Genomic DNA, 27,891 nt, shown 5'->3' with positions numbered 1-27,891 from the left:
TGCACCTTTAAATCCTGATCATCTCATGTGGGAACATCAATGTTTAGACTTAAAATGATCTTGACATAAAAGACAATCAGCTCTGGCAATTTTGCTTATCAGCTTTCAAGTTTCCCCCATTTCACTACACAACAGTAAGACATCAACTATGACTTTAAAAAAAAAGACTCCCTCTCCACCCTGTTACTATAGTACCGCGTCAGTCTTTCCCCTCTCACTGATAAAACATCCATGTTGCCATGGTGAGGACTAAAAGGTTCCTTAGTGGAGCAGGAGTAATGGCTTTGACACTGGAGAAATTGGAACAAACAAGCGGGTTGGGTCCTGGAAGAAGACCTGCGTACAACAGCTGTAGGCAGCCCTTGCTTTGAAATGATGCAGCCGAAAAAACTGTGAGGGAACTAAAACTATTTTCTGTGTCACAACATGTCTCAGGGGCCCCTTCTCTCTCTTGTTATGTGTGCACGCAGTCTGACAAAATGGTAATTTGTTATTACACGAGGACTCTGTGCTGTCGCTAATGTGCGGTCGGTGTATTCTTGTGGGAGGGTGGCCCAGATGCTCGCGCTGCACCCAAGCAAACAATAATGGTCCCTGACCTCCCAAAGTAAACTCGGCAGCTCGTCGTAAGAGCTCCCCTATGGCAAACTGACTGTTCAAACAGCAAGTAGCTCCTCTGGTACTCCCTAAATGCACTAAAGTGTAAATCAAAAATACTGGCAAACTGTTGCAGTGTGAGAAAAAGAAAAATACTCACTGACCTTCAGTACCAACAAAAAGATCAGACACAAATTCTGGGGGTGTCACAATCCAAGAGTGCAAGACGCAGCATTAATTCACTGAAGATAAACGTCTAGAGAGGAGACTTGCTCCTCAAGTGTGAATTTATGTGTGAGGATATAAACTGACGGCTGAACTGGATGAGCGAAGCCAGCGTGCCCGAGAGGTAAAGTACAAAGCCGGTCATGTAATGACTCGCCTCCAGCGTTTAGACCCTGAACTGAGGGCTGAGTGAAAATGAATTAAAGTAAGTAAGAGGAAGGAAGGAAAAAAAAAAAAAAAAAGGTGGTTGTTTCTTTGCAGGGAAAAAGCCAAAATTGCATGTTAGTCTATTGAAGCACAAGGGAGGGAATTCTATTATGTGTCAGTTTAAAACCTCTCCACACCACAGCTGGGCACCCTACACCTGCCACAACATGAGCTTGAGGTTTTGTTTGACTCCAGCTTTACTCTACAAATCATGGGTTTGGTCCTGAGCTAGAGAGAGCGCTAGACAGCACTGCAGCGATGATGGAGAATGGGGACAGACAGTACTGGATGAATGATGGCTTTTTTTATGACCTCGAAAACACAAATATGGACAAGGCGGCACCGAGGGCCATATATAAAACAAGTAAGACTGACGTGTGTTGTCTCAAATAAAAAAAAAACATGTATGACTGTAAGTAAAATTAGAATATGGGTTTGGCTCATTAAGTACCGTACCGAGGGCTGGGCGAGATTAACTCCCCGTGACGTCTCCTGCTTTGTAAGCTGTCCTTGTGGACGAAATAGGGGGTAAGTGTCTGATTGCTGCGGGTGATTGGCTCATAGTTTGTGGGCCGGCAAATGGCTCAGTAGTTACGGCACTCCACCCTGGCTTCTGTGAGGAAAGCAGGGTCGTCTTCCAAGCATATGAAGCTCGGGGATGACATCCGTTCCGCGTTACAGCGCTCGTACCAAAAAAACCTCCAGAGTATTTTTAAGTAGTCTGAACTGGATCCTGTTGGTGCCTGGGTGAAACAAATGTTTTCGTGAGTAAGCCCAGGTCACTCCGTGTGACCTGCTTCCCTCATTTCATCCTGTAATGGCACATCCACTTGGCAAGGGAAAGAGCGCGTGTGGGCTGGATGAAAGCATTTATGGAGCATTAGGAGAGCAGCACGTACATGCTGCGCCATTTATGCTTTACATTCAGGTGTGTGTTCATCCAACGAGACACACAAATACACATCTTTCTCTAAGTTTCAGGGCTGCGCACACCACTCGCCCTCCGTTGCCTGGTTTTCCAGTGGTCTGACAGTACATCGGATCATAGTCAGTGTGTGTGGGTGAGATAGTGGGCGGTGGTCATAGCGGCCGGGGCCGGTGTAGGCCATCAATGTCCGGAGTGAGCTGGGGGCTGTGGGTGGCCTTGGTGGGGGTCCAGTCTCCCAGGGAGGCCTGGGCTGCTTTGCGGTGAGCCAGGCGGTGGGTGATGGAGAAGCCGGCGTTTCCTTCCAGCTGTGAAAGCACCACCAGCACCTGCCTGCAGGGGGAGACAGAGAGCATTAGGGCACCATACTCAATACAAATACTGTTTTATTTCTGCTGTGCATTGTGTACGGTGAGGAGGGGGGGTGAACATTAGGTAATCATACAACCTCATCTCTGGAAGCAAAGAAGAGACATCAGTCAAGAGTTCAAAAACTTCCAGCGCACACTAGAATATCATCGTCGAATATATCGTTCGCTCCTTTTGTTGTTAAACATTTTTGAATAAACTTTGTGTCAATCCTGACATTCTAGTGTGCGCTGGAAGTTTTTGAACTCTTGACTGTGATTTATCCTGCACCAGCTGGCACCTAGAAGAAGCACTGCGCCGCTGTGCACAGGGATTTACTATTTTTTAAGAGACATCAGTATTTGAATTTTCTCATCCTCTTAATAATTAATATTGAAATTTAAACACCACTGAGTTCATTAAATTGTTTTTTTTTCCATTTTAAAATTTAAAATTTAAATTCAGCTATTTGAAATTGAAATGTAAAATTTCTTGATTTGCAATTTTAAAAGCTGAATTTTAATATCTTTTTTTAGTGTTAAAAACTTCAATTCCATAAAAATTTAACTCTCAGAGTTTCAAACAGCAACACCCAGGCTACCCGGGGCAATCAATCACACGTAAAGAGCGCAAACCAGACAACTTATCGGAGTCCTATCGTTCTCCCTGGTAATTTGGGTTTCAGTTTTCAAGCTGCATCAGTTCACAGGACTGACAGATCGTGCTCTGATACGCCAGAGACTGGTTAAATTGCATTCAGACTCAACTGCCTATCCTGTCCTGGGCAGCCCAGACATTGCTATTTGAAATTCTTCAACTTGAATTTCTGGATTTGACTTTGACTGATAAAATTTTGAACAAACTGAATTTTTTAAATTTCCAAAACATATATATTCAAAATATATTCAAATTAAGCTGCTGAAATTGCAAATAAAACACAAGTAAAATATTTAAATGCAATAAATTCAGAGGTGTTTATATATGTTCACATTAAGTACTCAGTGGTCGTTAAAATTCAAATACCTATGTCTCTTATTTGCTTCTATAAACAAACCATATATCCTGTGTTTCGTTTTATCTAAAAAGCAAGGCCCTTTCTCAACGTAATTAATATTTTCTTCAGACACTTCCCTAATCTTCAAAAACTGCAATACCCAGAACAGAATGGTGCAAAACCAGACACTCTCAGATTCCAAATAAAGTGCAGCTGAATTAAAAAAACACTATTACAGTTATCTAAAGAGTGAAGGAGGAACACGCGACAGGTCTGTGACTGCTGATGGACTGAAGCACACAAATATCCTTACCCCACTCTGGATTCCATTTCTTTGATAAAAATATGAATCAGTTTAGATCTTTTTGATTTATCTAACCTTTTCAACAATAAATTGCACGAGGGAGGAACCACATATTTTGGTGTTGACAAATTAATAGATCCCCTAAAGGATGCCTGGTCCTCTAACCATTGTAAGCAACTTAAAAATAATGTACTGGAATGTCCCAGTTCATTAATGTATACCTCTGTTACACATCTTTTTTTTTTTTTTTTTTACAATGTACAATAGCTTAAGAAAACTTTATAGGATACACACTGTTTAAAAAAGGATACTGAGGATAGAAGGTGTAAGGTCATGCTGTTCAACTGCTGTGAACTCATAATACTGTAATGTATTTTTGTAATTGGTTGTCTGCTTTCAATTAACCTTTTAATAAAAAAAGGGATGAGATTATAAAAAAATTAGATGACTCATCCCTGCTCTCCCCAAAAAGTCAAACTTCCCTCCTTCAAACAAAAATATTTTTTCTGGCTAATAATTTTTGCACAGTCCCTAAATATGGCGCTGATCTTGGAACTGTTTATTAGCTAGTCAGCAAAGTTAAATATATGATAGTAGGAAGACAAGCTGCTTATTCAGCACTCTATTGTAGCTTGTTTTTCTGATTCAGTCTACTTTGAGAACAAGATGAAGTAACACAAGGCTTGAGTGTTATTCACACTTACCCAGTCTTAACCATATCTGAGTACACTCCAGTGAGAGTCCTGAATATGATTACCTGGCTGCTAAATGCTGTCGCCTCTGAACTGGTTGTATAATAGCAAGTGAGTAAGAACGTCGGAAAATAAGACTGTGATATTGCAGCAGAGTGTTTTTATCAAGTAAAGTGACATAATGTTCTTGTTAGATGAGAAAAAACGGCATTAAAAGACATGGTCCTCATGCATGGTGACTTTTTACAGTTTCCCATTAAGTGGGACATAACTTCGAGGTGATAAGGTCGTAAATTTACATTAATGTTCGCTGTAATGCGTCTGTGCGACTGAAACATTCGTACAGTAGATGTCCAAAGAACCTAAATTCAGATAAACCTAATGATGTGTGAACGGCTTCACTGTGCTGCAACTCACAGGTGTGTACGAGTGCACAATATTTTTCAGCACTTTAAATCTTTGGCTTTAATGGGCAGAGGAACAACTGGGACCAACAGAAAACAAAGGCAGCTATAACTGTGCTGAGACCAGCCAAAGGTAGATTATTAAGAAATACGGAGCGCTAATCCTCTGGGAACGCTGCCGTTTATATAAGTGTGTATGTGGGTACGGATATAATCGTCTAAATGGGTGGATGTTTGCTGCACCTGTACCAAATGTTCCCAAAGCATTTAATCTCCTCACTTGCAATCCATTCAGGCTCTTCCAAGGTGAAACGTAGCTTGATAAAAAATGACTTTCAGAGTTGTGTGTATGCGAGGAAAAGAGTGATAAGTGTGTGTGTGTGTGTGTGTGTGTACCTGTGCAAAGGTGGGACGCTGTCGATGGTCTTGAGGCTGCCGCGCGTGGACACCACATTGAAGCTGTCAGTGCAGTCGCAGGAGACGTGGAGGTAGTATTTGGGGTGGCGGTTTTCCACCACCACTATAAGCCCCGCCCAGCCATGTGTCAGGTAGTAGCATGTCATGCCCTCGCGACCCTGAGAGCACACATGGAAACACACAAAAATGTGAGTAGGAAATAATACAACATATTTGTTGGCTTCTGTCCAAAGAAAGACTGCTTCATTTCTAGGACTGTAGAAAGACAATCTTCATTACTTCTACAAACTCTTCAACCATTCCATTAGTTTATGGGGGAAAACAAATCTGCATGATACGGCTAAATTAACTAAAGTAGTCACAGCGCACTGAGAGCACTCTACCTAGTAGTGTTGTGTGTCCACCAAAGTGTTTGCAGAGCTCAACATTAACATTTGCCCAGGACAAGTAAAAGGCCTCAAGCAGTCGTTGAATCGGACAAGTGAAAAACAAATGTGATGTCTAAAATTATGTGATCTGAAAATGAACTGCACACTGTGTTTCTGAAGCAAAGTTATTCCAGAAGAGGCATGTATATAAAGATAAAGATTATACAGTGCCCTCCAAAAGTATTGGAACAGTGAGTCCAATTCGTTTACTTTTGTTGTAGACTGAAAACATTTGGGTTTGACATCAAAAGATGAATATGAGACAAGAGATCAACATTTCAGCTTTTATTTCCAGGTATTTACATCTGGATCTGATACACAACTTAGAAGACAGCATTTGTAATGGAACACAAAATTTTTAGGTGAGCAAAAGTATTGAAACATATAAACTTAAAATAGATTAAAGTGAATGAGACTTAATATTTAGTTGCAAATCCTTTGCTTTCAATAACTGCATCAAGCCTGTGACCCACTGACATCACCAAACTTTTGCATTCTTCTTTTGTGATGCTTTTCCAGGCTTTCACCGCAGCCTCTTTCAGTTGTTGTTTGTTTTGGGGGGTTACTCCCTTCAGTCTCCTCTTCAGCAGGTAAAATGCATGCTCTATTGGGTTCAAGTCTGGAGACTGACTTGGCCAGTCTAAAACCTTCCACTTCTTGCCCCTGATGAACTCCTTTGTTGTTTTGGCAGTGTGTTTTGGGTCGTTATCTTGCTGCATGATGAAGGATCTCCCAATCAGTTTGGTTGCATCTTTCTTTAAATTAGCAGACAAAATGTTTCTGTAGACTTCTGAGTTGATTTTGCTGCTGCCATCATGTGTTACATCATCAATGAAGATGAAAGAGCCCGTCCCAGAAGAAGCCATGCAAGCCCAAGCCATGACATTACCTCCACCGTGTTTCACAGATGAGCTTGTATGTTTGGGTCTACCTGTTCGATGTCTGTTGCTTAGTACACCAGTGGTTTCTTTCTTCTTCAGGACATTCCAAATGGTTGTACTGGCTATGGCCAATGTTTGTGCAATGGCTCTGATTGATTGTCCATCTTCTCTCAGATTCACAATTGCTTCTTTTTCACCCATAGACAGCTCTCTGGTTTTCATGTTGGTTCCACCTCTAAATGCAGTCTGCACAGGCAAAACCTATCGTACCCAATCTGAAACTGAGCTCAGACATTCAGTGCTATTTATTGTTTGAATAATCAATGTAATTGGGAGACACCTGGGCAACAAAACACACCTGTCAGTCACATGTTCCAATACTTTTGCTCTCATGAAAAATGGGTGGGTTCAAACAAAAGGTGCTATCTTCTAAGTTGTGTATCAGATCCAGATGTAAATACCTGGAAATGAAAGCTGAAATGTTGATCTCTTGTCCCATATTCATCTTTTGATGTCAAACCCAAATATTTTCAGTCTACAACAAAAATAAAGGAATTGGCAAGATGACTGTCATCTCTCAAGCAGCGGCTGCTGATCTCTCTTCTGGGGCCTGTAATTGTACACACAGAGAATACAAGTGCAGCCAAACTGCTTTAGCTGCTGTCCAATGGCCCAGTAACAGCATCCAGTAATCCCACACTGCACCTAAAATATATCCGCCAGCAACACACAATACAAATCTCTTGTCTCACAACTCTGGACAGCTCAAATTACTTATTAATACCCACCCTCAAAATGTCTTTATTTTTCACCCTATTGTTAAAACACTTGTGCGCGTGTAGTGGCTGCCGCGCACTCCCTAGTGCTCGGCCCACCTACTGTGAGCGGTGAATTCCTGGAGAGCTGAAGAGCTGAATGATTTAACAAAGATGATCTCAAGTGTTTAAAAAGCTCCTCTAAAATACCAGCCGATGTGACAGCACTTTCAGGAAAGCGCTGTTCAGGAGAGCCAGAATAATTTGCTTCCTTGGGTGTGAGCGGCTGCGTGTGTGCATGTGTGCATGCGTGCGTGTGTGTGGGAAAGATAATGCGCACACACTCACATGTGTAAAGGCAGAATAGGATTCAGGGCTCTGCTACGGAAATCTGAAGTGCTATCTCAAAGTGGCTTACGGAGTTGCAAGCGTTCTGCGGCTTCACAAGCATTATACTCAAACACCGTCTGTGTGTGTAGGTGTGAGACAGAGACAGCGCGCAGAGACGTGTGCTTATTCTCTTGTTCTCAGGCGTGTGTGTGTGTGTGTACATGTGTCTCACCTCGTGTCTTTCCCCTTTGTTTTCTGTGAGGAGGATGATGGCGTCTGCCAGCGTGGTGGCCGTCGCCTCCACCTGCTCCACCATCACCTGTCTGGAGCTGTAGATGGCGAGGATGTAGCCGGGGAAGTCTTGGCTGGGCCTCCGTGCTGCTCCGCTGGTAGGACTGGAGACTGCAGGACAGAAATACAACAGGGTTATGGGTTATTATGGGATGAACTCGGCAAATATTCATAAGCAACAAAAGTGTTGCTTGAGCATACTGTTTGTGTACACCTACTGGGTGTGGGTGGACCTCCCGTCCCGCTGACATTCATCTGCCAATGGTTGAAGGCGCAGCAGACCACAGCATACTCCCCCGGTTCCAGCATGACATCACAGCCAACAAACTTCTTCACCGCCCGCTTGCTGTGGGCCAACAGGCGGCCGAGAGTCAGCTTGTTGCCACTGCCGAAGGAGGCACGAAACACCATGATGCACAGGTCCAGTAGGTGGCTGTCGGCTGTGTCCGAGCGCCTGGGGAGGGGATGAATGAGTTAATGCAAAGCAGCAGTGAGAAGGCGGAGGAGGAGCTAAGTATAAAGGTAAGTAGTGTATATTGTAACGGACTGGTGTACACTTTACTCAGCAGCCGCTCCTGAGTGGACCAGGACACCATGTCCCAACAGCGTCCAACTACTGTGCTGCACAGCGTAAAATTGGAGCTCTCTGTCCACACTGAATCTTTTAAAAATGCACTTCTGTTAATGTCATGTCTTTTACCACATAAATACATTACCTGTGCACTCAAGATCAGGAGCTAACCACTTAAAATAGGTATGAGTAGTCTATGTGCTGTCTTCCTATGGTTGTAACATTATTTTTTAAACATAAAAACCACATTTTCTGATGTCGTATTTACTGGCAATAACATACATTATAACGAACAGCCAGTAGGTTGTTATTAGTGAGGGTCAGAAACCAGAATTTTTAGCTCCCTAAGGATCCCGCTCCAGCCAGCTGCCACCTTATAGAGGCTTTGTAGTTAAATAGGCCTAAGGAGATAAATCATTCTTCATTTTCACTTCATAAATTTGCTGTTCTTCATCATTGCAGCACTTTCAAAGTGAGCGACAGAAATTAATCGAAACGTGACAAAAGTTTAGCTCAGTTAGGACGCCTCTTTTGTCAGCAAATCCAAAATGTCGCCATATTGGCACAGCTTTTGTTTTCTTGAGAGACTAAAGGGCTGTACACATGTTGTGTTTCTGGTGCCCTCAAATTCATCGTCTTCAATGTAGACGTGCAGCAGGCACGCTAAAACGCCAGAGTTTCACTTTTGGAGTGCAGCAGCGCACACCGCATGTCATGTGACGAGGAACAGCCAATCACAGTTGGTGGATAGCTTTCCCTTCTTCCGTAAATATCAGTCTGTGGTAAATATGGAAAAGTTGGTAACTTTGGCACAGGGCTGCCAGAGCTTTTCATCTGTCCCACGGACAATATGACAACACACTTAGAAACAGCATCTGGCAGAAGATCAGCTCTGCACTCAGGATTTCAGGTAAATAGGATTTGATATGGTGCTTGGCAACCTCAAATGCAACCTGTTGCTGCGCTCTTGAAAGCTGGCTCAAAAAAGGCACAAATGTAGCATCCAGCGCCGGATCTGACGTGGCATGTGTACGGCCCCTAACTCTGCCTTGTGTTGTCTCGTCACCCAAAAAAACACATGAACTCTCTAGTAAATAAACAAAATGTGCCCTGCTCCCTTCCAAACTGGTTAAGCTTGTACACTGAACTGGACTGGCAAACTGAAGATGACCCAACTCAAGTGCAGAGGTAGCTTTTACATAGGAATGTAGATATTACAGTGAGAAACATTATTAGATTCAGTGTTAGGATTAAAGAGTTGTACCATCTGAAATGTAGACTTTCAGGCAAAGGAGCTTGATCATATTGATAAAAAGAAAATTAAAAGATGGATAAATTAAAGTAGATGAAATCGAATTTAAGACATTTTAAGAGACCTGCAGATGCCCTGAAAATAAACAGCAGGAGAGAGACTTGTCCTACTTACCTGCTCCCCTCCTGGAAGAGCGCAAACTCCAGCGCCGTCCTTTCCAGCACAGTGAGGGCTGTGACGGTGACTGGCCCGCTGGCCTTGCTGGGGAAGCAGCCCTGCAGCCTCACCTCCTGCCAGTCTGAGTGGATCTTACAGATGTCTACTGAGTCAAAGTACCTGTGGGAGGAGATGGTTGAGAGGATACAGCCTTCTTTAGTATAAATATATATATAGCATCAACAGAAAAAAACGTCCATAAGGACCCATTCTTCTGAGACACCGAGGATTTGACCGACTGCTCTCCGCCTGTCATGAGCTAAGTCTATTTGCATGCATCACAGGCAACTCTTTAACATTAGCATAGCCTCCGAAGGTGCTGCCGTGAAAACACCATTTACCTCGCTAACATATCAGACCTCCTCCTTCAAAAGACGGAGCCCCCAAGAGACATTCTCTTCCTCACTTTCAGTCTGTTTTTCACTGTTTCATCACTTCCTAACCCCGCTCTGACAACTGTCTTACATCTTTTGTCTCCCTGACAATTGGGAAGGAGAGAGAGAGAAAGAAAAGGTAGGCATGCTGAAGTTTTACTGTAGGTTTTGATCTCTAGAGATAAATATGTCTGCTGTTGAAACCTTTTGTTTCTCAGGGTTCAGTTGTTGTTTTTAGTGAAACAATCTGCAGTGTTATTATTTATCAGCACCATCATTTATTTGTCCACTGGAGTCAATATAGGAGCCTCGATATTTGTGCAAGCAGCTGACCTCTTTTTTCACACTGTAACAAGTCCAGGCAGGCACATGCTGTACATTTGCCATACAGGACAAAGCTGAGAGATTATTTGTCTGTCAGACAAAAACACTAAACAATCAGAAGACAGATGGGACTCTGGTCTCCGTTGCGCACATTTTTCAGGTTTGAGTTGTTCAGGTGGACAGCCACATTGATCCCTCTGGACGTACTGCAACTCTTATTTTGTTGGACACGAGGGACATGAATAAAAGCCTGATAAACATTTCATTTATCTTTAACCGAACTTACTAACCTGGTGGACTTTGTGACAACGTCTATTTATCAGATGGTTGGCTGACAGTAAGAAAAAACCTTTTCCAGGCAAGTCCGAGAGTAACCTTTTGGTAAAATCAGGTTTTTACTGAAAATATAAACACTTAGTGGAATGTTTTTGCTGGCAGGTCACAGTCTTCACACTTTGTTAGATTCTGTGCGTGGCTGTAATGCAGTTCTGTTTTCATTCAGGTTTATTTTTCTAACATTACAGCTCAGTCAGTTATGTTTAAGGACAGTTCTTGGCAACAACCATTTGTGTTCCAGGTTACTTTTCAATCAAACTGTTACAGGAAACAGTGTTTACTGACCTCGCCAAGGTCACTGACCAATTAAATGGTCATGTATAAAAACACACAGAAGAAGAGCTGGAAAAACACCAGCCGACCCTTGATGCTGTGTGTGACTGAATGACAGGATTAATGTAATATGACAAAACACACTGAGAGCCATTACAAGTCTAAGCCTCTGCCGGCAAAGTCCCTGGCAACCGAAGCAACCACAAGAAAAACCCACACAACTGCATAATAACACCATGGTGTGGGAAACAGTGGATGACAACAAATACAATGGACTGAAAACAACAAAAACGCCATCACTCAGTTTGGTGTTGGTACCAGATGGTCAGTAAAATCCACAAAGGCATGAAAATACTAAACTATCCATCACTTTTAGAAAGTTATATGCATCCATCCATCCTGGAAGGGATCAAGTATTCGGTCATGTGTGTATCTGTCTGTCCGCAGCTAATCTGACATACTACTGGACCCATCAGCCTAATATTTTGTGCACATTTATGCTCAGGAACCTCTCATGGTTAGATTGATTCACAATTTTTTAAGAACCTGTTTTATTAACTGCTCTGTTTATACCCTCAGTGACTGCTACTACTCTTAAGTGGCTGGTAGGGGATGCAATTCATCAACAAATCACATAGTAAAAAGAATTTCCGCCAAACAACTCGGCAAAAAACTAACCTAACGTCGTAAGTTGCAGGTCACATTTTTGCCTTTATTGTGGTTTACACTTTGACATCCATAGAAAATTTGGTCTAATTTTGAACCTGAGCAGCTGCAAATTAATCCCATACCCAGTACTGATTAACTGATTGATTGATCAATCAATATCCACTAAAGTTAGGCACAATACGAGATGAATAAATCCCAGATTTTGTTATCTTGGCTGGCATCTTGCCTGTAAGATACGGGAAGGCTGGAAGCTCAAGGCTACATTAGCCACTGCTAGCATAATAACATAACCAGGAAGATATGGAGGAGTTTTACTAGACATTTTGTCCGAGGTTTGTCTTCATAGCCTGTCTATTCTGGTTATGTTCCCCACCCACATGCCCCCAGACACACCTGGCGGAGATCTGCGGTGAATACACTTTTTTTTAGTGTCACCTGTTGTCAGTTAACAAAAGCTTTGATATTAGCTGCTCAAAACAGCTGTTGCTGGGTAGCTCCTTCCTGGGATAAATCGTCACAGGAAGTCATGCATTTTACATTTCTAACCGTGGCGTGTGTTTGGAATGAACACAAGAAGTGTAGCGTTAGCAGCCACAGCCAGCATGGCTCAAATTAATTAGCAGAAGGAAAATATGTGCATCTGTCATGTGGGCACAGTGGGTGACTGTGGAGTCACCTCTGAAACGTGCAGTGCAAAAAAATAAATCACAGCAGTGATGACTTATCAGCAAAGATGTTGACAAAACATGACAGTCAAGTGTTGACTTAAGATGCTGCCATGCCTCCTGGTGGCCACAAGGGGGAAGAAAGGTTAATGAGTGAATTCATGTACAGTCTGAAAGAGTGAGTGACTTTCTGAGATGATACACGTCTACAAATGAGGAGCTTGGAGGCTAAAGATGTTGTGATGTCATTGTTTTTGTAGCTTTCCTGGTGAATATAAGACCACCATCTCCTAAACAAATCAAAACTGAAAACTGTAATCAATCACCACAGTTAATAATGAACATAATCATACAACGTGAAGATTTCTGCTGTCCAAAACAGGCGTAGACTAAAGGTACAGCTTATCATGCCTACCCTTTTCATGATACTAGACAATACCTCACATTTGACATACAGAAATCAAGCAAACAAAATGTCTCTGTTAACTGGTTCTTACTTTATAAAGTCGCTGTACTCCATCCAGAAGACGCCCTCGCTGCTGCCATGAGCCATCAGCTCGTGACGCAGGTGCTGCGGCCAGTCTGTCCACTCGTCCGACCAGCTGCCGTTCCACGAGAAGCGACCCCACGGGTTACGCAGCCGCAGCAACCTGAAGCGCGGCCAGAGAGTTGACAGTTAGGGAGGGCAGATGATGGAGAGAGAGTCAGAGCCAAAAGCAGGATCCAGTCAGAGTGACAACAGCTTTCAGTCAACGCACTCTCCCCATCTCTGAGACTCATATTGCTCCTCTTATGGATCATTGCCTACTTTTTAACAACCCATTTCATTTTACTGCCTCCTCCCTACAGTGAGAAACTTGGGAGGTATAATGGAAACCCATATTGGAGAGTCACCACTTTCCAGAAAAGAAAAAAAAAAAAAAAAAAGTGCAGGTGAATCGCTGTTTCCAAGCTGCTTTTCATCTCCTCCGGCTCCTAGCAGGAGGACTCCAACTCATTTTAGATCAAGCGCTGTGGCCCAATCTTCCACTCAGATTGCTTTATGGCAGTAAATTAAAGTGGTTGTGTGGGGCTCTTGAGCAAATTACATCTGGGATTTACGGCTACTCTCAACCTCCTCTCGCAGGTAGGACAGAAGAAGCCTCCATTGTGTGGACTCACAATGCTGATCAAAGTGATCAAACTGCACTGGTGTGCACCTGTCCTCCACTGGCATCATGCCTCCACCCCATTTACCCATGAATCACTAAGTAAAGCACCGTCACAGAGTGTGCATCTGTTCAATCGATTCTAAACCAGAGATACTTATTTATGAATATGCTTTTTAATGAGTAAACACATTTTTTAAAGAGCAGAGCATTAATATTGCAGCAAACCACTACTTGTTATGTAAAGACACAGTGGAGTGATGGTGCCCTTTATCCTTCGCTACTCTAACCTTTTATGTGGTTTATTGTGGTAGGCTACCGTGTGTGTTAGTATCCAACCGGCTAGCTTATCATAATCACTTCGTACTATGCTCACGTGGCGGTTAGTGCTGATATCATGACAGCATTGTCGCAAAAATGCAGCGCTCGCCCTCTGATTCCCCAGATTAACGCCATTAGCTCCGCATTAGTTAGCACCGTTAGCTGCTAGCTGCCAGCTCAGCCATCTCCATTTTTTCAAGAGCCCCTTTAAGACGTTTTTTTTCACATGAAATAGACCTGCAAGCTCATGCCAGTGCCAGTATGATTCACTGGTTTCGACTACAGCCGATGTGAATGGGAGATGTTGAAAGGAGGAACTGAAGGAAAAGTTTCAGCCATGAGACATGTCAGATAAAGAATCTGTAAAGGGAATAGCACTTATGGAGATTCAAGTGCTTTTCTCCATTCTGTATCTTCTAACTTTTCTTTTTACGAAACCCTTAATGTTAGTTAACAGAAATACATGACAGGATGCCGTTATGAGCTAATATATTTATGTTATGGCCTCCAGTTTTAATTATCTGAACATTCTTTCTGGGAACTCAGGTTTATATACCTGTCATTTTGGCACGGTAAGCCCTCTAAATACCACAATGCCCATGAGTCTTGGCTGGCCATAGAGAAGCCAGTCAGAGGCACGAATTAGAGTTTAGTTGCAAACAAAACACAATCTCATAATAGCTGAATTCATCCAAAAATCATCCCATAACTCAAAAAATGATTTAAGCTGCAGGTGTATTTTCAGTTTTCCACCTGCACACTAAGCAGAATTTTAACCTCTGCAATCTGACAATTCTTGCCAAAATGCACTGTGGGAGCTGAGGTCCACATCTCACTTTATGGTGTTATGTACAGCCTTGTGCCTCTGACGTTTTAAAATCAAGGAACCAGATATTTTCCAGTGCCATTGTTAATTTTTTTGCACTGATGACTCATTCAGGAGAATTTCATTTCCTATTCAAGCTGCGAAGTGCTCTTTCTGTCAGTCACCCTTACAGTGCCTGTGGAGAAAATGAATGGGACTTTCATGTCCTCTGCTTTTGCAGCTCTTTACTAAAAAGGTGACCCTGTTGTTTTGTTTTAGCGAACAAACAGTAGGGCGGGATGCCGACAAAGTGCAGATGGTAATTTAATTTGTTTTATTTAATTTTATGCCTATCTTTTAAGTGTACTTTCTTTTCGTTACAAAGACAAAATGCATGCACAAAGGGAGATGGAACAGGTAGATAGGGGTGCAAAGAGAAACATCGGGAGCTCACTGAAGGACAGGCAGGTTATCACTCTAGTTCACGTGACTGCATACCTGTAACCCTGAACATCTCGGACATCCAGGATGGAGTAGGCATGCCGCGGCCGCAGGCCCAGAGACTCATACACAATGTCGTCCACCTTCATGTTGCCTCCTCCACAAGATGCACCCATCAGAAACCTAACAGGTATGGACGACACACCGTGAAAGAGTCAATAAATAACATAGCCCAGAACAAACTATTTTCAACTTTCATTTCATTCCAGCTTTGCATAGCTAATTATGTTAATCATGTCTTTACTAACTTAATCTCTATTTAACCAGGAGAACCTCAAAATTAAAATCTCCTTATCTTGGCAGCAATACACACAGTTACAGACAAACAACAAAAAACAAATATCGGTTATATCCCTGTTAATCTGTCTTCAGTTTGTGACTGCTGCTCCTTCTTTGTTGATGCAGTTTTGTCCCCCTTCAGTAAAGTATACCGACGTTGTCACGATTTTCCGGGGCCGCTCCCCCTTTGATATATTGAATAATACCACAGGTTTTCTGACAGATGGACTTGCAGTTTGGCCACAGATGATTTGGGCCCCTTTGGAGTTGTGCGAGTTGTCTCATGCTGCTTTGAAAGCTCACATATTAAAGTGCTGATTATCAGACCTCTTTTATTGCTGACATATGCTGCTAATTGGCATTCAGCACCTTTGTCGCTTTGTAAAACCTTTGTGTTTGTAGTTGCGATTAGAGAATGTAGATCCACTGTTTCTCCAATGAGATGTCTACTATTTTATCTACTTCCTGTACTGTACATTAAATCAATTGATTTGACAGTTGCAAATGATAAAAATAGCAAAGAAAATGCTCCTTCACGCCCTAATTCCACCAAAACTCCCCCTCCTCTCCTTCTCTTACCCAGCCTCCTTAGAGCTGAGCATCTTGGCCCAGATGAGGTCCGTGTCAATGGGCTCCTCCCGTGGGTTGGTGGAGCTGACCTGGAGCATCAGGGAGTCACAGGGAGCCCCCGTCAGCGTGGCAAGACCCTCGATGGCGCGCCCTGCCTGCAGGGCAAAGTAGGAGCCATGGAGTTTGGCCAGGGCCTTTTCAATCAGCGCCACCCATAGCTGCTTCCTCTGGGCCTGGAGTGATGGGAAAGAGAAGGAAATATTTAGTCATGTCTCAGTCATGAGTGTAGTTCACTTGTAACAGGAAGCTGTGTTTGCAGTGGGGCTTGTTTTAAGGAGTGGCTCTGAACCGGTTGGCTGTGACTCAAAGTGCAACGGTTTCTGAACACGGCCTGATAAAAAAGATGGAATGTGTTATTTATGATTTCTCATATTCTTCCTTATCTTAACATTTTGTTTGGGCATTTCTTGCATGTTTAGTCATCATGAAGGAAGGAATTCACTCTGCCATATCCAGTGTCTCCTCTGTTACCTTTATTTCCTTGTCTTCCCTGAGATCTAAGGTCGACGGTGCCAGTGTGTAGATAAGGTCTGATAGGTTTTACTCTCCAGCATGTGTGTGCTTGGATTAGTTTCCCTGTGTTTTATTTGTTGCATAATGCAATACTTAATTTGTCCTGTAATTGACTGTTGTTTAATTAGGAACAATCCTCCTCTGCGGGGTCCTTTGAGACATGCGTGTGATAGAAAGCTAGATAATGAATTAGCTTGAACTTATGTTAGGAAGTTAATATTACACTGATGTTTGGCTGCAACTCTATTAACACGGAGCGACTTAGAGACACCATGCTTACTGATAAATCTGAGAGGATATATGTCTGACATACTGTCCATCAAATGCCCTCGCTACTTCTCCCTGCATCCTAAAAAAAGGTTTGAGATCGCCACAGCCCTGTCAGCAATCGCGTCTTTTTTTTTATTCCATGCATTCTCTTCCCTTGTCAAAACCTGACGTCTGCATTACCTCCAATGTAATGTACTGTCACAGGGGTGTTATGCTAGCAGTGGCTAATGCAGCCTTCAGCTTCTAGCCTCCAGCAGAGATCGTGAGCGGGTTACACACGTCTGGTAAGCTCAGTTCTTTTTAACTCCACACCCCCAGATTTATTTCATTTTCAGAGATTTTGACAAATAATCATCAGTACTGTGGACAAAAAGACAAATTAGGTTAAGGAAAATAATAGAGCAGATCAGAAAATGACATCACTCTACTGTAATGCAGCCTTACAACCACAAAAAGACAACACTTGCTATATTTTGATATCCAAAATCTAAGATGATATCTAATCATATCAACATATTGCCCAGCCCTACTTTCTTCTATAACCTCTATGATCTGGAAGAGGACAAACATTATATGAGCAGAATATGTATATTTCTATCTAAACCTCCTCCTCCTCCTCTAACCTTGGACATGAATAGTATCTCTTGCACACTGAATATCTATGATTATCTATTTCCTCATCCATAACTTCCCCTTCCCCCAGGGCTCCCCACATCCCTCTCTCCTTCCCTGACCTGAGAGAAGAGGAGGTAGCCATAGTCGTCGCAGGGCAGCATGTCGTCCACCAGCACCGTCGTCCATGTCCCATCTTTACACAACCGAACCTGATAGGCTCCCTCCGGGCAGATGGTCCTGGTGATCATCACCCTCTCCACCAGCTCCGGCCGCTCTGCCAGCACCGCCAGCGCACTCAGGAACCTGGAGAAAGATAAAACTCAGTGAATCAGAAAATGAAACATCGGATCAGGAAGGACAGATGCGTGAATGAGAGGATGTGGCGGAAACAAAGCGCAAAAGACAATCTGAATTAAGCAGTAAAACAAATGGAGATGCAAGGAAGTAAATGATGGGCTGATTGCGGCGGAAAGGTGGACGGCTGAATGGATGCCCGTTTCAGTCGAAAAGACAGGAAGGGATTAGGAATGTCGGCTGACTGAGAGAAAAGAACAAAAATAAACAGACTGACACACAGCCGTGAGACTAAATGTGAAATTAAAACATCCTTTTCCAAAAAAGGTACCTCTTTCAGTTTTTTTTTAAACATAACTTGCCCTCATTGAAAATCAATCACATTTGATGAATCAAGCCTCTGTGCCTTCTGGTTACCTCCCCATTACTGTTAATTCACCCTGCAGCAAAGACAAACTGGCTCGGTTCCTCTAATTAGCTTGCGAGAGAAATTAGTTAATCAAAACTCCGGATACATCAGAAAATGCTAATTCCTCACAGAAGAGGAACTCGGCTGGGGACGAGGATCCGACTTGAAAGGGATATATTTTAAAGCGAACATTAGTTCATCTCAAAGTGTGGAAAGAGATCATACAATAATGATGAAATGACTACAAACAGTTGAGGTGTGGGACAATGAGCTAAAAACATTTCGTTTTAAATGCTGCTGACTCACGGCTGATGCCACAGTTATCCGACGCTCGTTATTAAGGGGTACTTAATAACAGCACAAAACACCTAAGGGCAGCACAAAACACCTAAGGTACACTTCCCTCCATTTTACCAGTGCCCAGATCTCCCTTCTCATCTTGGCTAAAATAAATGCATCAGCTGGCTCTATGGCTGTTGCTCAACCTACAGAGTGCATTTCCGCATTTTTTTATGCCCACCACCACAAACACAAAGAGTAAAGAAGTGGATCAAAAGAAAAACCCGCCCCCCTCTCTAAGACTCAGGCCAAACTCAGATCGGATGGCAAAACTAGGCAGTGCTGATCAGATTCTGTTACTGCGATGCCTATTTCTTGCCTCAAATGTTTTCATATTTTAGTGTGCTGTTTAGCTGTAATTAGAGATTGTTTGTTACCAGCTGGCCACCATATTGTTTTCTGTGTCAAAACAACACAGCTCGCATTATGACACCCACCAGCAAGAGCGAATATATGTCCAGTGTAGTGCAGTGCACTCTGGTAGTTGCAGGGTTTCTACCTCTTAAGCAAAAGTCCTTTGGTCATATAGCACCAATTACAAAAGTATGTGCATCTACGGCTGCGTTAAAATAATCGATTCATCCGATTCAAATCTATTTTCATTTGAATGACCCAATATTGATTCATAAAATCCATGACCAATCTTTTAATATATGCTTTTTCCCGCAGATGTGTGAAGCTTTAACCTCGTAAATCTCGTTGGTAGGGAATAGGCGCCGGGGCTAAATTATTAACGACTGTCGTATTGAGAAGCACCAACGTTACCTGCTCTTTTTTCTGTAACTGTTAGCTTAGTGTTTTTATGTTTTGGTGTAATTATACTGCAGCAGGAGCGCCACTTTTAGGCACACACAAACACTGACCAGAGACGCCACAGTGGAGACAGAGAAATGACGATAACTTGAGCTGACGCCGGCTACGCTTGTTACTGTAAGTGTAAAAAAAACCTCCATGAGGAAAATGACAGTTCTTTATCAATACACCTGTTAAGAAACATGTAGAAAAGCGATATTAGAAACGTCATTTTGTCATAAAATATTCAGTTTTATTCCTGTTCTGAATTTATTCTCTTTTTAAAATAATTCCTTGTAAAATTTACAGTATTAGTTCTCTGAGACTGAAATATCCCCAATCAAATCGATACTGAATCAAATGGAATCATATTGAATCGGAAATCCAATCAAATCAATTCAGGAAATCAGTGGCAATACCCAGCCCTATCTGCATCTTTCCACTGCACAGACAGCCTTCTTTCATGAAAAGACCATTTTCCCAGCAGTAAAACACTTCCTTTATCTACCAAACTGCAGAGCTACTTTTGCCACTGGTAGTTCTGCTGTCGCTGTATCTAACGATGAGAGCCATAACCCTTCAGACCAGCCGTCAATGTGTGTCAAAGACTAAAACTCTTTGTGTGGAGTTGGAAATGTGTACTATTAAAGCTGTATCCCATCTGTTCGGCGAGGCAGCTCAGCGAGGCTGATCAGCCCATTCAGGCGCTGATGAAAAACCAATCGGCTGCAAAGAATCAAATAGAAATCCAATTAGCCGTGTCATAATGTGACTCTAACGTCAGCTCGTACTCAAGGACAAGGGTGACTGGCACTACTTTCTTCTGCTGTCATTGGCTGGCTGAGGGGAGCGGGGCTGTTTGCTGGTTTATTAGGACAAGTCCGTGTGTGTGTGTATGAGTGAGAGAGAGAGACAGTGAGTTAGAGAGACGAATTAGGGTTACATCCTGTCGCGAGTGAGAGGATTCAGCTCTGGGGAGGGTTATTTTTGATAAGCTGTGTGTGCTGGTGTTGAAGCGAAAAGTTGTATTGGGACAACTTTGTGACTGTTCTTTGTTGTGTGTGCATGTGTGTGGAGGAAGATGGCGGATGGTAACACAAACACACACACACACACACACATATATAAATATATATACACAACACACCCCAAAGGACGGACAGAACAAGGGCAGGGAGATAAAGCATGTGTCCAGACTCACATTCCCGTGAATAATCTTCCTGTCAGGTGTATCTGTACATCTGTCGCCCTCCTCCCTCTTTCATTTAATGCTCGCCTTCTTTTTTTTCCTCCCCTGCCTTCCAATTTTTCAGTTTCTCGCTTTCGGTTTCCTAAGTTACTGTTTCACTGCCTCTCTGTCACTGTCTCCATCTCTGTGTCTGCGAGCTTCAGGCTGCAGTGCACATCCAAAGCAGACTCAGACAAGAATCACACAGACATGTAACATTATCTGCTGTGTGTTCTGTATTCCTCTGATCTTTCACAGGCACTGAGCAGAATTAATAGCTATTCTTGTTTGTCCTTGGTTAAAGGTCCAGCCTGGTGTATTTAGTGGCATCTAGTGGTGAGGATGCAGAACTACAACTTCTCCCGTGTACCAAGCGTTTAGGAGAACTATGGTGACTGATGCAAATGGCTCTATTGAAAGCCAGTGTTTGATTTGTCCGTTCTGGGCTACTGTGTTTCTTACTCTGCCTTGATTCCTATTATGCCAATTTTATTTATTTTTTTTACATAAAATACACTGCGCACATGAGCATTTCCTTGTACCAGTTTCAGCCATGCCGCACCATCTTGGTTAAACAACCAATTTTTGCTGAATTTGCGCTTCCCCATTTCGTCCAGGGTACAGTGACAGCGAAACCTAGCTAGCGGATGGTGAATCCTATGCTATGAGCACAATGAGCTATTGTGTTAGCCTTTTTAAGACTTTTGAAAGACTGATTTAAGACATTTAATACCAATTAAGGTCTTTTTTTTTAATGAATGAATTCAAGACCAATTCAGACTTCTTAAGGATCTTGGTAAATATATAGAGCTTATTCTAAGGTAACAAAAACACAATTATTCCAAGTTTCAAGTGATTATAAACTACTGAAAACATAGTGATGAATATTATGTTCCATTTCTGCCAATATACCACCCTAAATCATACACACTGGATCTCTAAGGTATTAATCAAGGCAGGCTTTTTCAAGGTCTTTTTGTAAATGAATGGTCTGTCTCTAGGTTGTCCCGAGTTATCTAGACTGATTAGTTTCCCATATGGTTCTGACAGCTCACCAGCAGTTTCCAAGCAGGCCTTGCAGGATGTCGGAGGGCCGCGGTGTGCGGAAGACGGACCACTTGACGCCTCGGTCTTTGAAGTTACTGCAGTTGATCTCATGGGGGCGGAGCCACTTTTTGATTCTCTGCTGGACGCTGTCGCCCTCGGGGAAGCCCACGGAGCGAGGGCCCGGTGGGAAGCTGTCGTCCACAAAGTTCACGGTGTTCTGAACGGGGAGAAGAGGGAGAGGATAAGTGATAGGGAGACAAAGGGATGTGATTACTAGACCTGTTTAAATATTGAATTCTATTCAAAAAATAGATTCAAAAACAGTAACTTGTTGGGAGAAAATGTCTTATTCAAAACCCAAAAAGTATTTTAAATCATCCCCAAGAGAAGCTGATTAGAGAACTCAAACTCAAAAATCAAGCTATTCAAACTCATAATGCAAGCCTGAAGGACACTTGGCACTTTGAGGACTAACTGTTAATCTCTTCCCCGCATTTCTGATGTGATATATTTTGCAGGTGGATGATGATTAATACAGGACACTACAGGCCGCCAAATGAGCCCTGGATTGTGGGTGAAACAAGGACAACTGCTGCCTTCTCCATTCAGTCACGTGGCAGGAGGAATTACTTCCACTGTTAGTGTGGCATCACACATCTGCACAGCAGGAGACCAAATGTGGCACCATGTAGCGGCCTGGATACAGGACACATATGCAAATTTCAACATTTCAAACACTTCACTTTCTGACATATTCCCTGCAGAGCACCGAGCATTTAAATTGACACACTGGATTTTAGCACTCTGAAAATGTAGCTGCCTCTCTACTGTACACAGGAGCCACACTACATGGATACATTAACGGATCAAGACACCCAATCTGACACACTATCTGCCCATCTAAAACTCTTCTGTACACAAACCCGAGAGGGCCAACAGTCACACACGCGACCCTATCCGGTTTCTTATATGTGGTGTCAGGAGTGGGCTCGGTTGTGTTGCGAGGCAAGCAAGGGGATGTAATGTAGGCACCCCAATGGTGGCTCACAGTGAAGCGAATTGATTAGTCGCCATCCCCAAAAACCAATTCTGCAGTCTTGAAGCAGCATTAGCTACCACAGAATCGCTTCAACACCACCGCCTCACCACCTTGGCCATCTGAGGTCTCCATGTAGCTTACCGATTCTGTAGCTCACTGGCTTATGTGTGACCCTTGTGCTGGCTTTTATTGCATGGGCTCAGGGGCCGATGTGGATTTACCGCAGAGGTGGAGAGGGCCTGGACACATTCAGAGACTTCTAACTAATGTAACTCGGAGCACATTCAGTGCAGTACACAAACAGACTAAACAGCTCTAAACAAGCACAGATATACAGCAATCTAGTCTAAAATATTACACAAGCATCATCATTTTTGAAGCTAAGAAGATCAATTCAAAGCCTGTTAGAGAGATACTGGTGGCTACAATAACACGTTAGCGTTCCAAGAAGGTACTTAACAACCTTCTGCACTCACCTCTCATTTCATGAACATATCTGAGCGGATTATTCCGAGTCAGTTGAAAGACATGATAATCAGCAGAGTGGTCTGCTGCAGTCTGCCTCTAAGGAAACGACTGTGCTGCATATGCTGCAATTAGCCTGTTCACATTTGCAGCACACAGGGTGTTTTATGTGCACTACGGGTTTTTTTCCCCCCAAGAGCTTTAGAGACTAAACATTTATATAAAACTCAGAGGCACTCAATCCTATTCAGGTCTTATTATATGTAACAGGGTCCATTATACAGCAGTAATATGTGTAACCAAGTCAAATGTACATTTGTATTATTAAGTATTATAATTAGACAAAATTTGTTTCAGTTGTTATTACCTGACATGTTTAGACCTCCATATTCAATATGTGGAACGTCTGATACTCAGTTTCTATACGCCTATTTTCACCTTTGTGGGTACCCCACCTATAAAGAGGTGTCTAATACCTTGCCTTTCCCCTTTTGCTGTTGTATTCCATGGGAGAGGTAAGTGACATTGCTCACATAGTAATACCGGTTTTAGCACTCTTAAAATACGTTTATTTTTCAGCCTTAACTTATTGTATAATATGCTAACATATTCCTGTGTCACTTCATTTGTGTAGGGGCTCGGCTTGTAATTGACGGAGGATTTTGTTTTTACCTCTTGCTGTCAGTTGTCAGAAATAAACAGGGATCGCCTCCAAAGATATCCACGGTCTGGGCCTCTTCATATCAACACAACGCAGACAACACTAGAGTCCAACTGTTACATATAGATAATCCAGCCTCTGAGCCCATCAACTATTGTCTGATGATGATAAAGCCTCTGAGGGAGAGGGCCAATATTTCGGGCTGATCTGGTATAGCCAGTGGATCGCCAGGCCAAGACTATAAACAGATGTCTGCAAATGAATGCAGATTAATTGAATTTAAAAAAGCTAATATAAAGCTATTTCATCATCAGACAATAGCCGATGGGTTCAAAGAGTTTATATGGGCCAGTGCATTCCACTTCTCTGGACAAACTGTTTACCTGCCACTCAAACATGACTGGTCTATACTCCTTGGACTGCGCTACAAAAGGAAACTGAAACACTATCCACTGCCTATAGATTCTGCATACATATACAGATATCTGTTCACAGTGATTATAGATCAAAATCTAGTTATTCAAACTAAATGGGCGAAACAGTCCCTGACAAACAAGCAGACCCCCCATAGATATAAAATATATCAACATGGAGAGTTAAACCTTATTGCCTATATGAAATAAGCAGTGTGGGATGGTTACTTTTGAAATTTAATAGGTAACATATTACTAGTTACCCTGTTTACAATGCAATAAGTAATGTAATTATTTTAATTATTCATCAAAGTAATTCAATTGATTACTTTTGATTACTTTTCTAACAAATGTTTTAAACTGGGCAACAGGAGAAGCAACAGAATTAATCTTATACTCTCTTTTAACAAATATGTATTCCAATGTTACTCCTTTGTAATCAGCAACATTTTGATTAGCAACTGTAATTCATTTACATATTTTTCTCAGTAGCTGTAACTAATTACAATTACATTTATTTTGTAATGTAATTACATGTAACTTGTTACCTGTAACTTGGTACCTGCCAACACGGGAAATAAGATATAACATCAGTACCAAAGTGGAAACTCTCGTAGGTTTGGATTGTGTAAGGAGTATGACTAACACGCACATACACTAAAGCATAATCCTGTTGTTCAAGTTGCTGTGTCGTGACTCGTGACGTCCGCCGGGCGTAAGTCTAGCTGACTGTCCTCATCGAGTGAACCCAGTGCTGCTGTCTCTGATTCTATCACTGGGCACACGCCAGCATGCAAACTAGACTGCAATCAGCCAATTCAGTGCTGAGCTAAGCAAAGCTGCTGCCTTCCCGCCATCTCCCAGACTACACAGACCTGGCAGGCATAAGAAAGTTTTTTTTGAGGATAGTAAGCTTGTAGCTGGATATCTATGTGCTACAGACAACCTACTGATCTATGAAAATGTGGTGACAAGGAACTATAGAGCTGGATTTCAAAGTGCCACGCATATTAAACCCCAAAACAAAAGCGTCCCAGAACAGCCTGGTACGTACAATGCTGTCACAGGCAGTGAAAACCTGTCACTGACTGCAGGCAGTCAGAACTTAACAATCCAACATCCAAAACCCCCCAGATAAAATCCTTGTGTGGCTAATGTGGCAAAGATTCAAGTAACAAGTAGTATAAAGAGTGGTCCAAAGAGGGAAAATAAAACAAATCAAAGTCACTCTGTTGCCATGAAGCATCTTTCTGTTGCTCCCCCAGAGGCTGACATGGAGAGGGAACAGAGGAACCAGCTCCAGCCATGCTGGGTTTTACAGTTCACAAGCGGCGCTGATGGCCATTAGTAGCGTTTACTTGTCTGGCACAGTGAGTAAGCGGACACGCTCCGGGGCACTGGCATCAAGTGCACACACCTCTCGCTCTCAAAACCAATCAAGGAGAGTAGAAAGGCAAGGAGGCAAAAGAAACAAACGGCACTGAGGTGAGGAGAGAATAATATTTCGTACACACTGACTCCAGCTCTTGTTTTGGTCTTTATTGATTGCTGCAATCTGGACGAACTCTCCACTAACATATTCAGTATATTTCATCAGCAACACCACTTGCTATAATCCAACAAGTCCTGAAAGAAAATCTGAACTTAACATATAATAAAAAAGCAATCTAAAACTTTCACTGAATACTTGTGCTCCGACTGCCCACACACCTTGTATCGGGGTACACCAAAAGCTTTAATCATAATTAAATTTTCACGACTGGTGTTTTGGTGCTTGCCAAGTGTTAATGCCTCGACAGTGATGGATTAGAAAGACTAGCTCCTCTCGCTTACCGATTCTACCCCCGTCCATCCCTCTGACCCCTAAAACTGAGCTGCAGCAGTTGATGCTGTTGGTGATTACGTTCACTATAGGGAAGTGGATCATTTCTGCTCTTCTCCTCTCCGGCTCTGCTGCTAAAAATAGGCCAGCCCCTGTGTTCACCTTAGCACGTACACACACACACATACACACACAGCCTCGCATCGACTGCTACACGGGAGAATTGAGTGCAGTCGTGTGGAGAGGGTGGGATGGGGGTGGAGGGGGTGTGGTGGGTGGCGAGGGGAAAGCATATTTTGAGATATTAGCAGAGAGGAGGAAAAAAAAAACAGGATGAGTGTGTGGGGATAGATGTGATGGAGGGAGACGGGATAAAAAAGAGATGAAGAGGGGAAAGTACTTTGAAGAGTGCAGAGGGGCAGAGCGAGAGCGAGCTAGGCCTAAAATATTTGTAGGAGAAAAGAAAGGATGATTAAAAGAAAGAAGAGCTTAAATGTCGATCTTAAATTGGGGAGAGAGGAGGGGAAGGTGGGGATGAGGAATCTCTGATATCCTTTCCTTCCTACCGAGCCAACTTCCCTCCCACGCTCGCAGCAGTGAGCCCTGCGACTTTCAAAGGAGCCATTAATAATGCATTCTGAAGCACACTTCATGCTATTGTAAACATGGCATGATAGGTGCCGTGCCTGTGTAGTAAGTGGGCACGCATGAGACAACCAAATAAATTCAGAGAATAGAAACCCCGAAAAATGACCTGAATCTGAGCAGCTTTATATTCCGCGATGTCTACGTTTCTTCGTCATGTCCAATCAGGTTTGTCTCATTAGCATTCATCTTGAAAGGTCTAAAATGAACCTCTCCGACAGCCCTGAATAGCATATCCATGACAACATAATACAGGCCTATCAAAGGTTCAGTATTGCAGAGAAAGTGAGCACGAAGCGGTTTGATGCAAAGAAGCGGCATGAAAGGTTGTCACATCTTCACCATAGTTGCTAGGGAAGACATCTCAGTGTCTCCAAACAGCTGCGACGCTGTGAATCGCACCAATCAGGGCTCATGAATGACACAGTTGATCTCAAAGTCTTCTCGACCTTTTGAACATCAAAATGTCGAGGTGCTGGAGCGGGTAAAATGCATCATTATTTTAGGCGCTTATGACAACAGACAAGCCCGTAATTATAAAAACATAATTAAGTTTTTTCCTCTAGGAGGAAAAAAAACACTTGATGATTAACTTTTTGCCATCTGACATTTATGCAGCTTAATGAAAATGTTCTGTTTCATGGTGTATATTGATAAAAATAAAGACAGCGCATGTTAACGAGAACCACAGCTATGATCCTTTAATTACTTGGCAAAATTGATGCGGTGACATCCTCATTTAAAGTTAAATTATATTCAGAATGATTAAAAAAGTTTTAATCTCTTACATACAGGTCTGCTATGATATAGTACGAACCCTGACACACCAAGCTGTTGGTCAATGTCGGGCCGTCAGTGAGCATCTGTTGCTGTAATCCCGGTGGTGAATCGTAATCAGAGATGGCGAAGGTTGACAGTGAGCGAAATCCCTCTGACTGGCAGTACAGCTCAGTTCACGAGAGGAGAAACAGAAATGAGGAAAGCAAACAAGCGACTAAATTCAAGAGGGCGTGAGATCAAAACAAACTCGGCATATTAGGTAAGATTATGTCTTTCAGCCACTGAGCCCCTCAGCAGACATGGTTTGTAAGCATTTGTGGTATCTAGCGTCTTGAATTCATCCTGTCAGTCTTCCAGTCTGTTGGTATGGAGAGTTATGTCCTCTCATGCGTCGCAG

The 27,891-nt window shown here is 42.7% G+C and overlaps 1 protein-coding gene across 2 annotated transcripts in view; it reads right to left on the bottom strand.

Moving 5' to 3' along the window:
- Window positions 1-326: 326 nt before the first annotated feature.
- The window catches only part of capn15 (calpain 15), a 48,040-nt gene continuing 20,475 nt past the window's right edge, over window positions 327-27,891 (bottom strand). For both annotated transcript variants that reach the window (XM_033611623.2, XM_033611622.2), the window contains exons 3-12: window positions 21,678-21,886; window positions 17,680-17,863; window positions 16,112-16,335; window positions 15,251-15,376; window positions 12,976-13,128; window positions 9,796-9,957; window positions 8,017-8,252; window positions 7,740-7,909; window positions 5,093-5,271; window positions 327-2,287 (exon numbers count right to left, since the gene is read on the bottom strand). In XM_033611623.2, coding sequence (XP_033467514.1) covers window positions 2,110-2,287; window positions 5,093-5,271; window positions 7,740-7,909; window positions 8,017-8,252; window positions 9,796-9,957; window positions 12,976-13,128; window positions 15,251-15,376; window positions 16,112-16,335; window positions 17,680-17,863; window positions 21,678-21,886 — 1,821 coding nt within the window. In that variant the 3' untranslated portion in view covers window positions 327-2,109. The remainder of the gene's footprint in view (window positions 2,288-5,092; window positions 5,272-7,739; window positions 7,910-8,016; window positions 8,253-9,795; window positions 9,958-12,975; window positions 13,129-15,250; window positions 15,377-16,111; window positions 16,336-17,679; window positions 17,864-21,677; window positions 21,887-27,891) is intronic.

The sequence above is a fragment of the Epinephelus lanceolatus genome, chromosome 21 (genome assembly GCF_041903045.1).
Source record: "Epinephelus lanceolatus isolate andai-2023 chromosome 21, ASM4190304v1, whole genome shotgun sequence".
NCBI classification, from domain to species: domain Eukaryota; kingdom Metazoa; phylum Chordata; class Actinopteri; order Perciformes; family Serranidae; genus Epinephelus; species Epinephelus lanceolatus.
Note: the sequence above shows the minus strand (reverse complement) of the source record. Positions and strands in the feature narration are given on the sequence as shown.